Source organism: Psittacula echo (assembly GCF_963264785.1).
Source record: "Psittacula echo genome assembly, chromosome: 22".
Taxonomy (NCBI): domain Eukaryota; kingdom Metazoa; phylum Chordata; class Aves; order Psittaciformes; family Psittacidae; genus Psittacula; species Psittacula echo.
Window position 1 is genome coordinate 458751 of NC_137758.1, and position 18034 is coordinate 476784.

The following is an 18034-nucleotide window of genomic DNA, read 5'->3' on the forward strand; positions in this document are numbered from 1 at the left end:
AGCCCCTGCGTCCAACCTGGCCTTGAGCACTGCCAGGGATGGGGCAGCCCCGTCTCCTCCGCTCAACCCATTCCAGTGTCCCAGCACCCTCATGGTGGAGAACTGCTCCCTTCATAGGGAAGAAGAGGGGGGGGAAACCCCCTCAAACTTAAACCGCCTCCTCCTGGTCCCTCCTGGGGTCCACCCAGCACCCCACAAGCCACCACCCCCCAACAGCTTCTGCACCCCACCATGGTGCCTGCGCCCCGGCCATCCAGAGCCACCACGGGGACACAAGTGCTGATGATGGTCTTGGCTGTCGCCTGCTCCTCCATGAAGCAAGGCTTGGGGGGGGGGACCTCCACTCGCCCAGGCTGGATCACCCCTTTGGTGTGCTCCAAGAGGAGCTTCCCATCAGTTCCAGCCCTGCAGATCCCTCCTGTGTCCCCGGCACGGAGCGGGACACGGTGCTGCCAAAGGGAAGAGCTTGAAGGCTTCACAACCGTAAGGACAATAAATAGAAGGTCTTCCTCCCGCGCCACATCCGTCGGCCACGGTGGCCCTTCCGTGTCCATCCCAGAGGGAACGCTGCTCCTTGGCTTGGTCACTGCAGGGTCCCAAAGGGTTTGTCATGGAAACAGTCCCGGGAAAGGTGAGTGTCCTGGGCACGCCGGGCTGCGGGGGGAATGCCATCCTGTCCCTACTGCAGCAGCTTCGGCACCTCCACCTGCCGGAGAAGACACTCTGTTACTGAGGGAGTACTGGGAGAGGATGCTGGAATGGCTTGGGGGACCCTTGTTTGCATTCTGGATTTCCATCCCCCAAGTTAAAGCTGGCTTCTTCCATGCGTCACAAACCCTGGAGCCCAACCTCACTGTTGGAATGAGGTGGATCTGCCACAGCCCAGGGGCTCTGCCAAGGGATGGACCTGACCCTGTTGGATCCTCCCCCAAGGGATGGACCTGGCCTGTGCTGGATCCTCTCCCAAGGGATGGGCCTGTCCCCATTGGATGCTCTGCCAAGGGATGGATCTGTTGGATGCTCTGCCAAGGGATGGACCTGCTGACCCCATCTGCTCTGCAAGGGATGGGGCAGAAGGATGGATCCACCCCTGCCGTGTGCTCTGCGCAGGGGTTAGGACCACGGACGCTCCATACTCACACCAGAGAAGGACATCCCTCACCTCTCCACCACCCAAGTCTGGACCAACCCCACAGGTGGATCCCTCCGTGGCCCTGCACTTGCCTTTCTGAGCTGTTTGAGGTTGCTGGAGCGGATGGCAGCCAGAAGCTGGTCCCGTGAGTTCTTCTCCTGCACCGGCAGTGCCCGGTCTCCCAACTTCCTCTGCGTGGCCGGCGAGAGCGAGTTCCTCAGGTTCTCATTGATCAGTGGTGGGGCAAGCGGAGGAGGAGGTGGTGGAGGCGCAGCGGGTGCCCCCCCTTTCTTGGAAGAGCTTTTGGGGGAGGCCTTGGGGGATGGCTGCGGGGATGGCTTGGGGGACCCCTTGGGCAGAGCCCCAGGCTTGGGCACCTCCAGGAGGTCTTTCTTCTCGCCACGCTCCTGGGCTAATTTCTGCTCCTGGAGGCGTTTCTGCCTCTGTTTGTCCATGTTTCGGCTCAGCAGGTTGGTGACCGTCATGCGCGGTCCGGCCAGCTCGAAGTGGTAGCCCAGCTTCAGGAGCGTGGTGTTCTCCTTCAGGAGCTTGGCGATCTCCATCTCCGTCTTGCCGCCGCAGATGTGTCGCTGGTTGTGGAAGCGCAGCTCCGTCAGCGTGTTGTTCTGTAGCAGCGCCCGGAAAATGGCCAGGATGCCCTTACCCGTGATGTGGTTGGAGTCCAGGTTGATGCTGGTCAACACCTTGTTGGACTTGAGCATGATGGCGATGGCAAAGGCCACGTGGTCGTCGGCGCGGGTGTTGGCCAAGGCAAAGAGCTTGACCACGGTGTTGAACTCCAGCGCCTCGGTGAAGCGCACCAGGGTCTCGTTGTTGATGCAATCCGAGTTGTTGACGTTCACCTCGGTCACCTCAGCGTCGTTGTTCTTCACCTTCTCAATGAGCTCATCGAAAATGCTGGAGGCTTCATCGTCCTTGCCCTGATCCGAGGAGCTGCTGCTGGCAGGGGGCTTGGAGGCGCTGCCCTCGGCTGCTGCCTTGGCTGCTTTCTCCTCTGCTGCCTTCCCTGCCTCTGGCTGCGGTTTCTCCTTCTCGTCCTCCTTGGATTTCTTCAAAGCTGAACTTTTTTCCTCTTCTTTTTTATCTTTTTCTTTCTTATCTTCTCCTTCCGTGTCTTTTCCTGCCTGTTTCTTTGCTCCGGAACCCTTCTCTTCCTCCTTCTTTTCCTTCCCTGTGCTCTTCAGTGTTGAAGCCTTTTCTTCTTCCTTTTTGCCCTTCTCCATCTCCTTCTTTGTTGCTGAGCCCTTCGCTTCCTCCTTTTTATTCTTCCCCGCATCCTCCTTCGATGCTGAGACTTTCTCTTCCTCCTTTGTGTCCTTCGCCGCGTCCTTCTTCAACACTGAACCCTTCTCTTCTTCCTTTTTGTCCTTCCCCACCTTCTTTTTCTCCATGGCCTGGACTTTATCATTGATAGTCTTCTCCTCTTTGGTCTTAGTCTCAGCTTCAGCTTTAGCTTTGGGGTCTGGTTTTTGACCACTTTCTTCCTTTTTAGAGTCTTTCCCCACCTTTGTGTCTCGTTTCCAGGCCAGCTCTTTGGAAGGAGTTTCCTTTCCCTTCTCTTCTTCATTCTTGGCTCCCTTGTTCTTCTCACTCAATCTGGTTTCCTAACAAGAGAAAACCACCAAGGTGTTACAGGGACAGAACCTCTGACCTCCAGCCTCACCACCCCAAGCTCATCATCACCAACCCTGCACCTCTGTCCCACAGGAGCAACCACAGCACTGGAGCCAGGGGGATGTGCAGGGGGATGCAGGACACAGACTGTGTCTATGAGGGATGAGCTGCTCTAACAGGCATTTGTGATAGAAACCTGGGGAGAGCATCAGGAAGGGTCACTAGGAGCAGCAAGGAGATGCCATGGAGCAGCACGGTGCTAGCTTTGTTCTGTGAATCCTCAGGAGGGTGAGGGACCAAATCATACAACCACAGAATTCCAGCCTGGTTTCAGTTGAAGGGACCTTAAAGCTCATCCAGTTCCAACCCCTGCCACAGGGAAGGACCCCTTCCACTAGAGCAGCTTGCTCCAAGCCCCATCCCATCAAGAGCTTTGTTTGCAGAACAGCAGCAGCTGGATGCCCTCAGCCTCTTGGTTTTCCTACAGAGACAGGGCTGCAGGCAGGGCTGCCCTGGCCGCAGAGCCTGCCCCAGCAGTGCAGGTCCCCGTGGTGCCTGTGCTGGCACTGCTGGTCCTCAGGGACTGTTTCCTTGTGGAAAGAACTGGCCTGGCGTGAGTGGGACTGTTTGTACCTGGCGCACAATCAGATGCCATCGGGGAGGACAGAGCTCAGCGCTTTATTTAGTCAAGAGGTTTCTTGGCTTCTCTGCAGAGACTCAAACAGGCGACACAAAAGGAGATGCCAGAGCCGGTTCATGTCCACACAACCCCTCACTGCTGCAGACCCCAAGGACCAGGGATGGGGCTCCCAGATGTGCCTTTCTAAGGTCTTTGGGGATCATAGAATCATGGAATCAAGGAATGGGTTGTGTGGAAGGGACCTTAAAGCTCATCCACAGGCAGGGACACCTTTCACTGGAGCAGCTTGCTCCAAGCCCCTGTGTCCAACCTGGCCTTGAACACTGCCAGGGATGGGGCAGCCACAGCTTCTCTGGGTGCTTCACCACCCTCAGGTGTCCCAGGATTATCCCTGGATGTCCCAGGTTGGAGGCTCCTTGCAGCCTCCTGCAAGAGGAGACAGTTGCCCCCATGGTCTTGGTCGACATGAAAGGCTGAGCATGCTTTGAGTCAGAGCCAGCAGCAGCAGCTCCACACCAACTGCCCCTAAAAGCCTTCTCCTCCCCAGCCTGAGCGCCCACAACTTGACAGCAGAGAGCCCTCAGTTTCCCCTAAGCATCCTGGGCCCATCCAAGACCAAGCAGAGCAGAGGCTTTGGCCAGGAATGAGCACATCTTGGAGAAAGGGATTAAAACCCTGGAGGGAAGGGCCTGAACATCTCCCATGCTCAGAGGGGGCAATGGATTTCTCCAAACAAGATGAAAGCAGAGGAAAAAAGGATGCAGAGCAAATCCCTGCCTAGCAAAGCTGCTGGGAATGTCTTGTGATCACATCCTTAATGCTCTGCTCATTGAGGCTCCATCCACGGATGTGTTGCCACATTGGAGGTGCCGCGGTGTGGGGCAGGTGTGGGGAATTTGGGGACTGGAGCTAGGGAATGGGATGTGGAAAAGGACTTGGGGAAGAGGAGCTGGCTGTGCCCTGAGCAGAGGAAAAAGAGAAGGCAATGGATGTGCCACGGGCATTCGTGCCACCATGGGCAGCGCTTGCAGGATCATGTGCATCCAGCAAATTAGGGATGCGTTGGAAGGATCCCATCAAAAAGGGGATCGCATCTGTGGGGCCATGTGTGTGCCGGGGAGAACACGCCTTCATCCCCTCCTGCCTTTGCACACTCGCTGTGTGCCACCACCCATCCCCACTGCAGGACCAGCATCCCTGCGGTGATACTGGTGATGGTGCAGGCGTCCTCACCTCGGGGCTGGGAACGAAGCAGGACATTGCTCCAGCTCCTGGAGCTCGGCTGCACAGCAAGAAGATGCAGGGGAGGAGGGAGGGATGCACCTTCCCCTGGGTCTTGAAGCCCTGGCTGACCCTTCAGCCCCCAGTGCACCTTCTCCACCCGCAGACACCAGCCCTGCAGCCTCTCCACTGCCATCCGGAGCTCTGCTGGCAGATTTACCATGGATACTTCCCCCCCTTCCCGTGCCATTCCCTCTGCTGCCAGCGCAGTTATTAGGGAATATTTTTACACAGCGTGTCAGACCTTTAAAAATAAGCCTAATGCAAACAGCCTGGTCCTTGCCTGATTAATCACCCGTGTTTTGATGGACTCAAATGCCTTCCCTCTTCCTCTAAATAGACTAAAATGAGCGTTGCCATCGCTTGTTAGCATTTGTAACCCTCAAACCCACTCCGATGCTTCCTTAAAAGGCAAAGGAGACTGGGAACTTCTTGCCTGGAATCTGAGCTCCCGACGCTGAGCAACGCATGGGGCAGGGGATGGAGCAGGCAGGGATGGGTGGGAGCAGAGCAGAGCAGAGGGGATGCTGAGATTTGCTGTGGGTGGTGGGGATGTGATGGTGGGAGAGAGGTTCTCGCTCTGAAAGGTCCACCAGCTCATTTTGGGGTAGAAAAGAGCTGTTTAGGGGAGAGGGATGGATCTGGTTGCTCAGCACGGTGCATGAGAGCAGGTCACACTGTTCCCTTTCCACTTCTAAGTGAAAAGGGAACATGCAGGAGAGGAGAGGGAAAGATGTGGGACCTGCACCCAAGCTGGAGGGAAGGGGCACGTTGTGGCCTGGCTGCTGCTGTTGTGTCAGTCCCTGGCAGGTAGGGAACAGATGGAAATGCATTTGTACAGGCAATGGTTTCCTCGGGAAGGGGCAGCCTTCACCAGCTACTTTCAGAGGTATGGCCTGGGAATTGTCCCTCATGGCCCAGATGACCGGGCTGAACGTGCTGCCCCACCACAGTGGCCTCGTGCTCAGCCCAGCTACAGAACAAGACGTGAGGATGGGAGCCCTGGGGAGTTGATGCTGCCTGGGACACCTCAGCTGATAGGAATCATGGAATTGGGTTGGAAGGGACCCTAAAGCTCCTCCAGCTCCAACCCCTGCCACAGGCAGGGACACCTTCCACTGGAGCAGCTTGCTCCAAGCCCCTGTGTCCAACCTGGCCTTGAACACTGCCAGGGATGGGGCAGCCACAGCTTCTCTGGGCACCCTGGGCCAGCGCCTCAGCACCCTCACAGGGAAGAGCTTCTGCCTAAGAGCTCAGCTCAGTCTCTCCTCTAGCAGGGTAAAGCCTGAACTTGCTCAATCCAGGAATGATTTCAATGTGCACTGCAGCCCAGCCGAGCCCATGAGCCTTCTCCTGCCTCTCTCCTCTCCAGCATCTGCACCATCAGAGCCGTTCTGGCTTTGCCACCAGCAGAGACTCTTCACTGAGAGCTCTTCTCCTTGCAAAGCAACCAGAATCCCTCCAGAGCTGCAGGATAAAGGCCAGGCCAAGCCACTGCCCTTTCCTCCCAGCCTCTGCTGGGATAATGAAGTCCTCCTGCAGCCAACAGGATGTTTTCCAGCTTCTCTCTCGGCAGGGCCTGGCTTAGGCAATGGGTACCCACCAGCAAAGCTCCACTGGTCCCACACGGATGCTGAGTAATGGAAGGGCTTTCGGAGGTGGGACAGTCTCAGGAACAACGGGGGACCTCAGACAGCAGAACCTGTGCCCCAGAGCAGCCTGGCAAGGGGAGGAAGCTGGGTTTGGCTGTTGAAGTAGGGGGTTTAGGCATAATTATGGATCTATAAGTACAAACCAAGCCGGTACCAGTGCCTGAGGGGGTGCAGTGTGTCCTACACATCCTGAAAAGGTCTCCAGAGCCACCACGAGACTCCAACCGTGGGACCTGCATCATCCTCTGCATCCTTTGCTCTAAAGGAGCCCCAGTGTCCCCTTCAAGCTGCCCAGCTCCCAACTGGACGCTGAGAGTGAGGCACCAGCATCCCACCAGCCCCCGCTGTGACCACGGGTGAAGGGGCTGAGGAGGCTGGGCACAAGCCATGTGAGAGCTCCCAGGGCCAGGGATGTCCCCTGGGGATGCCCCACCGCATGGAGAAGGGATAGGGATGTTTGGGTACCTGTGGCCATTACCCTGTGAGAGAGCTGCTGGAGCCAAGCTGCTCCTTCCCTCCATTCCTTGGCCAGTTTGGGGTAATTCAGGGCCAACTCAGAGCCAAGGACATTCCTGGCATAAACGCTGTGTCCATGAGGCTTCTGCTGGCCCTGAGGCACCCTGCTCGCTCCCCTGCCCACCCCACAGGGCTCCATGAGCTCCATGCTAGGACCATTCCCAGGCAGCAAAGAGTTTCTTGGCATGTTCGGGTCCTGTTGGCATGAAGCAAAGGAGGGAAGGCTCTTGGCTTCCATCACTGGGACATGCAGACCTCCCATGACCTCCTGGCCATGCTCTATGTGCTGAAGCCCAGAGGGATGTAAACAGCTCCTCACCCTGTCCTGCCTCAGCTCTTGCCCTGCTCTTTAAAGGAGGAACTCAGGAATTCCCCTTCCCTCTGCTCAGACCTTTCTGACCCCCAAATATCCCAGGCTCTTGGCACTTCCCAGGCCAGGGGTTTGGAAAACAACCTCCTCCAGCGATGCAGAGGGGTCCTCCAGGGCCTGGCCAACTTCTGGCCCTCACCTGGGTCTTGCTTTGCTGAATTAAGGCTGATACCAAACATTTCAACTGGGTTTCCTTGCCTACAAGAGCTCCAGCCCTGCCACAGGGGCGAGCAGCCCTTTTCCCGACAGCCCATAAAGCCGATGGATCCGCTGCACATGGAAACTTTTGCCTCTCTAACAAAACCTGGGGTTAGAATTCGGGGTTTTTTCCTTCTATTCATTTCATTCCCAGCCCCTTCTCCTGGCACTGCCATGGCTGACCTGGATATTCCCAGGAGGAGACCTTGTCCCGGATCTCCTCCTGTGCAGAAGAGGTTGCAAAGGGCAGTGATTCCCACCATGGCCACCTCCAGGCTGGAGTTCTGCCCAGGGCATCTCCTGAGGGCAGCCCATGCAGAGCATTGCTCAGATTCTTAGGAGCAGCAGAACTGCAATTCACCCCTGGTGAGTCTTCAGTCCCCTCTCCCATCCTCTGCATCATGGGATGCTGGAGAAGTCAGACTTGAGCTCCCTGAGACTACATGGAAAGCAGCTCCAGGCCTTTTGCTAATGCACATCTCCTATGGGTCCCATTGTCCAGCCCATGGGAGCATCACAGACACCTCATAGCATCACTGGCGACGTGGTGTGGGAAGATGAATCAAGGTCTTTGCTGCAGGTGAGCTGAGCCCCAAGCCCAGGGGTTCCCCACATCTGAGCTGGTTTGCTGGTCAAAGCCCTTCAGAAGGCTCTGGGGCTCCTGCACCACGTGGGAGCCGTGGCCCAGAACCCAGCAGGTAATGAGATAAAGCAGAACACGCCAGGAGTCCTCATCTCTGCTGCTCAGAAACCGGAGATCTTCCCTGAAATGAAGCACAGTGCAGCTCCTGTGCTGCGGGCAGCTCACGTGGCTCTGCGGGTGCTGGGTCCCCTGTGAGAGGCAGAACTGAGGCCTCGGTGTACATCCAGACCCAAATGTCACAGAGACCCAGCCTGGTTTGTGTTGGAAGGGACCTTAAAGCTCCTCCAGCTCCATCCCCTGTCACGGGCAGGGACCCCTTCCACTAGAGCAGCTTGCTCCAAGCCCATGTCCAACCTGGCCTTGAGCACTGCCAGGGATGGGGCAGCCACAGCTTCTCTGGGCACCCTGTGCCAGCGCCTCAGCACCCTCCCAGGGAAGAGCTCCTGCCTAAGAGCTCATCTCAGTCTCCCCTCTGGCAGGTTAAAGCCATTCCCCTTGGCCTGTCCCTACAGGCCCTTGTCCCAAGCCCCTCTCCAGGTTTCCTGCAGCCCCTTTAGGCACTGGAGCTGCTCTCAGGTCTCCCCTTCAGGAGCCTTCTCTTGTCCAGGCTGACCCAGCCCAGCTCTCTCAGCCTGGCTCCAGAGCAGAGCTGCTCCAGCCCTCGCAGCATCTCCATGGCCTCCTCTGGCCTCGCTCCAACAGCTCCACGTCCCTGCTGTGCCACAGCCTTGGGTTACTCAACCCAACATCAGGCTTCAGGCACCAGAACACCTCTGTGATCCAAGCTGTAACGTCTTCAGCTCTTGTTTCCGCATTTTTCCAACCTTATTTGCTCCATGCTCTGGGCAGAGGGAAGGACTCAGGTCACCTCATGGCGTGGGTGGCCATCACTGTTGCCACTATCCATGGCACGACTTCACAACAAGCACCCTGATACCTCCTCCCCTGCAGAGCGAGCTCCTCTTGCTCCATCCCAGTGCGATTCCCACATGGCGAAGGGTGGGCTTGAGTGACACGACCAGTTAATCCCAGCGTCCCGCTGGGAGCTGAGTCACCAGCACTGTTTTAGCGCACAGATGATATCCTAACGCTGCGAAGGAAAGCAGTTATCTAAAGGATCCAGCTCTTTTCCTCCTCGCTATGTCTATTTATCAGCTCAACAGAAGCAGATAAGGAACCTCCTGGGCAGCTCGGCCCATATAAGCCGAACACTCCAGGCACTGCCATGGATGTAGCTGCATCCCAGTTGTGCTTGATGGAAATACACAACTCAGCTTTTTCCTCTTGGCTGCTTTCTTGCAAGCTGACTTGGAATTGAGCTTTTTTCCCTGCCCGTGCCCTTAGATGGACCATGCATGTCCCAGACAGGGAACGTGCCTTCAATGGGACCTAGAAGGCGCTGGGAACACTTTGTGCTGCCACTCACCCCGCTCACAGCAAAACAAGGCTCCTGTCACTGCTTCCCAAGGACCTGGCCGCAAGGTTCCTTCAGGAACGCAGCTCAGACCTGGCTGTGTTGCCACCTCGCTTGCCAGGTTGGATATGGGGCATGGAGCAATCCGCCCTAGTGGAAGGTGTTTGGAACTGGAGGAGCTTTAAGGCCCCTTCCAACCCAAACCACTCTGTGGTTCCATGACCCCTGGCCATCATCCGCCACCAGTTCCATTCCCACTCCGTGTGTTGGTGGGAGCACCCACACCTTCATTCCCTGCCCACCCCAGCGTGAGCCAGGAGCTACTGGAGAGACACCGGGAGCAAGGATGCTCAGTGGTACCCACCCCTTACACCTCTTGTGGAGGCCAGGAGCTGCGCAGAACAACAGCATGTTCTTAGGAGGGCAAGTGCTGGAGACCTGCCCAGGACATGGGTAAAAGAGAGGCAAGAGGTGGGAATTGCAGAAGCCTCTTGGAAGAAGGAAGGAGCAGTCCTGGCATCCCGACAGAAGTGACTGATAAACAGAAGAGCAGAGTTTAAATACACACGGGTTAGTCACAGCCTGCTGAGATGCTTCAAGACTGATACAAGCCCTTCTTGCCCTGTTTGCCATTTCCCTCCAGTCTGTACCAGTTATTTCAGGATGGAGCTTGGTTTCCCTCCAGGTATTTTCATCAAAAGATGACGAGTTCTGAGCATTAACGAGGCATTTAAAGACCAACTTGGTCTGCCGTGGTGGTGGAGAGCTCGCTGGGAGGGAGCTCCGCTTCTCAGAGTCATGGAATGGGTTGGGTTGGAAGGGAGCTTAAAAGCTCATCCAGTTCCAACCCCCTGCCCTGGGCAGGGAAGAACTTACTAAGGGAAGAACCCACTAAGGGAAGAACCCTTAGATCTAAGCCCTGAGCCTATCCCCCACCACCCAGTGAGTGAGGAAGGAAAGCAGGACTTCCAAGACCTTCCCAAGGAGTTCTGTAATCCTCATCCGTGGCAACAGGACCAGCTGCCCTCTGGTACCAGCATCCTTCAGGCATGATGCATCTGGATTCAGTAAACTCCCTCCAAGGTCACTGCTTTTCCCTTGGCACCAAACCTGGCCATGAGGAGCTCTGTCCCAGCACGCAGCTGTATCCATCAACACCACAGATCCCAGGGACATCCGCAGGAGCTCTGGGCTGGGCAAAGCAGCCTGCAGGGATAAGGACACATGGACCTGGAAGGGGTGCGTGTGGGCAGTGGGACATCCAAGAGGAAGGGGAAGGGTGCTCAACCTTCAGGAGATACAAATACAGGGACCATGTGGACTGTGCACCCAATGGCTCCTATTCAGAGCTTTCCCAGGGCTCACATGGAAAGGCACATCCACCACATGTGCAAGCATCCTGCTAAAAGAAACGGCTGTGGGGCCCTCGAATGAATCCCCTCCATCAGCAGGATGACGCTCCCACATGCAATTGCCCTGCATTTTCCCAGCTATCCATGCTTGAAGCAGCAGGAAATCAGTGCAGTCCTGTTGGGAGGCAGGAGCGGGGACAAAGATGGGACCGGGACATCCCAGTGTCCTCTCCTTGCAGGTGAAGTTGAGGGAAGGAGGCTCCATCCATTGCCAGGGAAGGTGGTGGTGCTGGAGAAGGAGACACAAGCCCAGCTCTCTCAGCCTGGCTCCAGAGCAGAGCTGCTTCAGCCCTCGCAGCATCTCCATGGCCTCCTCTGGCCTCGCTCCAACAGCTCCACGTCCCTTCTGTGTTGGGGGCACCTCTCCATTTATCTCCTTGTGAACATTGCTTTAACTTTGGCTCCTGTGACCTACAAGAAGGCCTTGTTGGGCACATGGAAGGGAGGCCCTGGCCCAGGCCCTCCTGTTGGGGACGCACAGCCCGGGTTATGCCTTCACCAGCACTGCTTAATGAAGATGAATTAATGACTGCATCCCCAGGACATGCCTTTGGCTGCCTGGCGCGGGAGGGCAAAGCTCACGTCTGTTTTGGGCTGTTTATAAACTGCTTCCTAGTTACCCAACTTTGCCCTTTTCAGCACTACGAAGATGTGTTATTCTACAGTTAGAAGAGTTCTAAATATACTCAGTCTTCCCAAGATTTAGAAGGGAATGAGGGTGCCTGGAGCTGGGCCAGGACGCAAGCCATGACTGCAAGAAGAACTTTGAGATGGGCAGAAACTCAACTCTTCCCCTTTCAAATACCTTCACCTGGAGAAATTCCTGCACAAGAGACCAAGTTCCACCAGCACAGAGAGGGGCCATGAGAGATGCAGGAACAGGAGGCAGGAGGAGTGGGCAGCAGGAGTGCAGCAGCTTGGGTCAGCAGGAGCTCTGGAATACTTCCCAGCCTCAGTGCCTGTGTGAAGGCAGCGATGCACCTAAGTGCTCTCTGTAGTTCAAGGACAAGAATCCAACCTCCTGTCCCTCCCTGCTGAAGAGACATCCCAGACGCAGGATAACATCTTCCAGATGTTCAGAGGGCCAGTCCTGTTGGAATGACATCCCATTCCTTCCTTGCCCTTGTCCTGCGCTTCCCTGCCATGCTCATGTCTGCTTCTTGCTTGCAAAGGTTTTGCTCGATGCATTTCATGGAATCATGGAATGGTTTGAGTTGGAAGGGACCTTAAAGCTCATCCAGTTCCAACCCCTGCCACGGGCAGGGACACCTTCCACTAGAGCAGCTTGCTCCAAGCCCCTGTGTCCAACCTGGCCTTGAGCACTGCCAGGGATGGGGCAGCCACAGCTTCATCAGAGGCCTCAGTGCTGTGATGAGAGCTCAGGAGCCGCCTGGGATGCTCCGGATGGCTCCATGTTCTCATCCATCCTGCAGCAAAACCCAGCCTGAGGCTTCTTTGCATGGAGGGAACCAGCAGCTTCATGGGCTGGTTTCTGTGATGGCTTCTGTGGCGGCTCCTGTGACCCAATGATCCCATCCCATCCAGTCCATCCCAACCCATCCCATCCATCCTCGTGCCCCATGGTGGAGCAAAGGTCCAAGGGCCGACCTGCCAGTGCTGTGAGCTGGCATTTGCCAGGTGCTAACCCTAGGTCGTAACAATTCCAAGCAGGAAGAGGTGGAAGAGATTTTGTTCTTGGCCTCCAGGGATTGCAACAGAAGCAAGGCAGCTCTGCCATACCCAGTCACTGCAATGCAACGCACATATTTCCTCCCTTCCTCCTGATCTTGGACGCTTCCCTATCCCAATTCCCAGTTGACTCCTCATCTTCCCATGGCTAAAAACAAACCAGCATCACTCCTGATGATGAACTAAGAATCCTCCTGCCTGTGCAAGCAGCTTTTCCAGTGCCTGCAAGCCAGGATCCCCTGCAAACCAGTGCAAAGCCCTGCGGCACCATTGGGGTAACTGGTCCCACATAACAGCATCTCCCTTCCCAGGCCCATTTGTCCTGCAGCACCCGCAATTCCCTACCATGGAGAAGTTTTCCAGCAGCCCACAGATGAGGAAATGCACCCTGGTGATCCCATGGCCACATAGGGAAGGTGAAGGCTGTGCGTGCCTCATCCTCACAGCCAGAGGAAAGCTCTGGGGCAGCACAAGGCACTTGGCAGGGAGGGACAGGACTATTTAACGCCTTGGTCAGGCCTCCAAAATAAACCTTCATTTATTCCTCCTATAGCTGCAGTTTTCACCTTTTTCTCCCAGATTCAGGTCAGGAGAAGACCTTCCTATAATAAACTCTATTATAACCACCCAGAAAGAGCTACTTCCATGTGCTCAGCTGGAAGATCCAGGTTACTGCTGGGTGACCTGGAACAGGTCAGGTATCAGAGCCAGAGCACTCTGTTAATGGATGTATCCACATAACCCTCAGCTCCGCCTCTGCTGCTGGTACCCCTCAGCCTTGTCCCGTCTCATCTGAGCCTGGGACATGGAACCTGCCTGTGAATACACAGATAAAGGCTGAAGATTCTCCTTGTGGCTCAGCCTGCTGTGAAAACCCAGGGAAACCAAATGCTTCCTGGCCTCCCACACACCAAGCACATACCAAATATTCTTAGTGCAGAGGTTACCAAGGGTTAGGGAGGAATGGGATCGGCTCCCACTAAGGCAAGGCACAGGGAGAGGGACTGGCACGAAGCTTTCCAGCTCCAAGGAAGCTATTGCAGGTGCGGAGAAGGAGGTAACTGTAGCCAAAGGAAAAGCAAAGCATGGATTTAACTGAATAATCATGAAACAAGCGGCTTGGGGTAAAACCCGGTTCTTGGGGTGATTTCCCCCAGCTCCAAGGCAGCAAATCTCTTTTATACCACCAGAACCAGAGACTGTTTAAGCTTTCACACAGGCAGAATAAAAGGGATTAAGAATCCAGAGATATCCAAAGGGAAAAAATACAGAAGGACAAAGCAAGGCAACCCAGGGGATCACTGTCATTGCACCACTGCTGGCCCCCGCAGGGAGAAACCCCCTGCACCAGCACAGCTCTGGGCTCTGTAACCCCAGGACTGCATGGAACACCCTGTTCCCTCCCGGAGTGTCTGGAGCAGGTCCCTGCCTCGCTCCTCTGGTCCCTACACCACAACTCCTCCTCTTTAGCGAGTGCCTGCCTCAGCATTCCCGTTTTCCACCTCATCCCTATGCCACCCCAGCGGAGCTCACAGGTATTTCCCCCCCGGGAGGCAGCTCGACGTGGTGAGATGCAACTTACATCTATCGACTGCTCCCTCTGAAGACGTTTCCTGGTCTCCTTTTCACAGTGGTTCAGTGTCGCGTCGCAGTTCGGCGCGCTGTTCTCCGTCGGGTTTTCCTGCTGGAGCTCCAGAGGGATGCTGCCATCTGCATCCACCACATCCAGCTCCTTTTCCAGCTCTTCCATCTCCTCCGGAGACAGAGTCGACAACAAACTGTCGATGTCCGGGTCTTCACTGACTTGTCGCCGGTATTTGGCCACTTTGGACATCTTGGCTCGCTGGCGAGACACGGTGGCGGTTGTGTGGTACCCAAGGCAGGAGAAAAACCAGAAGCCGAAGCTCCAACTGCTTCCTCAGCAGCGGCAGGTGCTGAAGTGTTAAATCCCAGCGACTCCCAATGCCTGCAGCCTTGGGATATAGTGGATAGAAAGAGGGGACACCCCTCGGTCCAAGAGTTGGCCAATAACAGGATCCAGCGGCGACTTGGGAGCTGGGAAGCCAATGGAGCCCAGTGGGAGGCGGGGAATGGTGCTATCAGAGGAGCCTGAAACCCGAGGACATTCCAGGGAACCATGCAGAGCTGCATGACCAAATTTAGTCCGGAGCATTTAGCCTTTTAAAGGCAATAGGCCAACCTAGTGAGAAAACAGGCAAAAATGCACAAGCTGGCAAGCTGGGGATGGGGAGGGGAGGCAGATCCCTACCATGGGGCCATCTGTGCTGGAGGGCTGGTAGAGAGGTCAGGGGCGGCTCCTCACTCTGCTGAGTCTGCCCCCAGCACATCCCTGGCTCCCTTCATCGGAGCTCCTGCTGCTCCCCTCTCCTCTGGAGCAGTGCTCCTGCTCTTCACCACAGCATTCCCATTTTCCCCCGCCAAGCCCCAGAGTCAGCACCTCTTCTGCACAGAGGAAATTCCTGAGTCTCTCCTGTTGCTGGTTCAGGCAGTGCCCTAAGCCTGGGCTTTGCTTGGAGGCACTTAATTTCCATCAGCCTCATCCATACAGCAGCTTACTGGCACCTAAAAGCTCTTCCAGAGGGCCAGAGGCTGGTGGACTCTTCTCTCCAGGTTTCAAGGCAGCTTTACCCCATGCACAGCATTTTGTACCCGTTTGTTACACTGCAACTTTACCCTTTAGCATCCTCCTCACACTTACTGCCTGCTCCCAGGCCTCTCTCTTTGCTAGACCAAGCAAATGGCACCTTTGTCTTGTTCAGTAAAATAAGCTCTGTAATAAGCCTCATCCTCTTCTCTGCCCATCTTCCTGGCTCAGTTCCTGCCCCGAACACAGGCACAGGGTGCTCCAGGTGCTACAACCCAGACATTCTCCATCCTGATGGGCAATGCACATTCTTGGTGCATTCTAGGATCTCACTTTTCTCCAGCTCCTGCTCAAACCTTGCTGTGATTCACCAGCATGCTTGAGACTCTTTACAGATTGTAGAAGAAACTGTTGGGTTTAGTTACCAAGGGGTTAAGTTACCATAACCCTGAACATTGCATCACTTCTATCTCTGATATCATGACCCTCATCTTGGTGCTTGTTTGTACTGAGGACTAGGAGGTACATGGTCAACCCTTCACCTTCTTCTGCTCTCAGCCTGGACACTCTTTTCCTTCCCTCACCCCAAAACTGCCATGGCTGCAGCAGCACGAAGGCAACAGGAACCAGAGTGAATTTAACACATTGGTGTCCATTTGGTGCCCTCCTCATCTGACGAAGCCACATGACTGTCTTAAGTGTTGCACCTTACTACAGCAGAGGCTTTGGACAAGGGCCTGTAGGGACAGGCCAAGGGGAATGGCTTTAACCTGCCCGAGGGGAGACTGAGATGAGCTCTTAGGCAGAAGCTCTTCCCTGGGAGGGTGCTGAGGCGCTGGCCCAGGGTGCCCAGAGAAGCTGTGGCTGCCCCATCCCTGGCAGTGTTCAAGGCCAGGTTGGACACAGGGGCTTGGAGCAAGCTGCTCTAGTGGAAGGTGTCCCTGCCCATGGCAGGGGTTGGAGCTGGATGAGCTTTAAGACCCCTTCCAGCCCAAACCAGTCCATGACTCTATGAGGATGTTCCTGCTGCCATTTATCTTGGCTGCTTTGCCCCCTTCTGAACAGGGATATCCACAGAGCTCTGACTGCACCATATTCCACAGTCTCAGTGCTGAAAGAAAGAGAGCACCCAAAGAAAATCCAGTGCTTTCAGCCCAGAATCAGAGGAGCTCTGGGCTGCCAGCAACAGGGACTGGGGGCATGTGTGAGGACCCTTGGGCCTTCCTCTGTATCCAGCTCCATCCTTTGGATGCTGTCCCTCTGAAGCCATTCCAGCCAGGACAGCATGGCCCCGCACAGTGTGGGCTGAAGTGTGGCACAGAGGAGCTCCCAGCACCTCCCAGTCTCCAGGGACGCTCCGCCAGTGTCTGGATTTCTCTGGATCTCCATCTCCATAGCAACCGAGCACCTTGGAGGCACTGATAGGGATTGCTGCACAACAGCCTCTGAAACATAGCAAGGGGATGAGCCACATCCTGGGGATGAGGAGCTGAGGCAGAGTCACTGAGCTTCTCCAGGCACATGTCCATGGGCTCTGGCAGGGCTGGGGATGCTCTTCAGTGCCTCACCTCTTGTGACACCACCTAGGACCATCAGAGAATCACAGTTAGGCTTGGAAAGGACCCTAAGATCATTCAGTTCCAACCCCCAGCTCTCTTCCTTTCTTTATTCCCATTAGCTGATACAGGACACTGCAAATGGGATGGATTCCTTGAATCTGTTTTATTTCCTTTCCGAGGCTGCAGGCCCCCAGAAACACATTTACTGTCAAACACAGATCTTGCTTCTAAGATGTTTCATGATAAACCAGGTGACAAGAAACGACAGAACAAAGGGAATGGCTTTAAGAGCCAGAGGGGAGATTGAGATGAGCTCCTAGGCAGAAGCTCTTCTCTGTGAGGGTACTGAGGCAGAACTTGCCACTTAGCAGGGGAAGGACAAGGCTACTGCAAGCAATTGCCATGCTAAGAAGGTTTGGATCAGTGTGAGACCAGTCACAGCGATAACAGAAACACCGGAGCGGAGGGGTCTGCTCCAAGGGGGGATTTTCCTCTCTTCCCAACTCCCCTCCTCAGGCAAAGCAGAAGCCACAGCACCACCTCCTGGTGATCTGCAGCACTGCAAGATCCCTGCTCCTCCAGGAAAGGTGAACGTACCAGAACAGCTCTTGGGACGTAGAATCACAGAATCCCAGCCTGGTTTGGGTTGGAAGGGACCTTAAAGCTCATCCAGCTCCAACCCCTGCCACGGGCAGAGACACCTTCCACTGGAGCAGCTTGCTCCAAGCCCCTGTGTCCAACCTGGCCTTGAACACTGCCAGGGATGGGGCAGCCACAGATTCTCTGGGCACCCCGGGCCAGCGCCTCAGCACCCTCACAGGGAAGAGCTTCTGCCTCAGAGCTCATCTCAGTCTCCCCTCTGGCAGGTTAAAGCCATTCCCCTTGGCCTGTCCCTACAGGCCCTTGTCCAAAGCCCCTCTCCGCGTTTCCTGGAGACCCTTTAGGCTCTGGAGGGGCTCTGGGAGCTCCCTGCACGGTGACGCTCCTGAGGAGCGCGGTATCACAGCACGTTAAGGCGGGCAGAGCGCTCCGGCCCAGAGCGCGCCCCGCTCAGCATCACAACAAGATGAACCACCATCAGCCCTCACAGAGCCACCATAACGCCTTCTCCCTGCACCGGAGCTGCTCCTCACCGCAGGACACGTACCCCCTCGGGCCAAGCCCCAATGCAGAGCCTCCTTCCCGCCCCGGAGCCGCGGGCGGGGCGGGCCGGTCCCGCTGCTCGGAGCTAGGCCGCACCGTGAGGGCCAAGCACGGGGTGCGTGGGGTTAGGGGTAACAAATGATCA

General features: G+C 55.9%; 1 protein-coding gene across 1 annotated transcript; it reads right to left on the reverse strand.

Annotated features, from left to right (window-relative positions):
• Positions 1 to 679: 679 nt before the first annotated feature.
• LMOD1 (leiomodin 1) lies at positions 680 to 14416 on the reverse strand (the record flags this gene model as incomplete). The annotated part of the gene is made up of 3 exons (XM_080633126.1): positions 680 to 706; positions 1225 to 2757; positions 14165 to 14416. The coding sequence occupies 3 exons, from the start codon at positions 14414 to 14416 to the stop codon at positions 680 to 682; spliced, it is 1812 nt and encodes a 603-aa protein (XP_080489252.1).
• Between the last annotated feature and the right edge of the window lie 3618 nt (positions 14417 to 18034).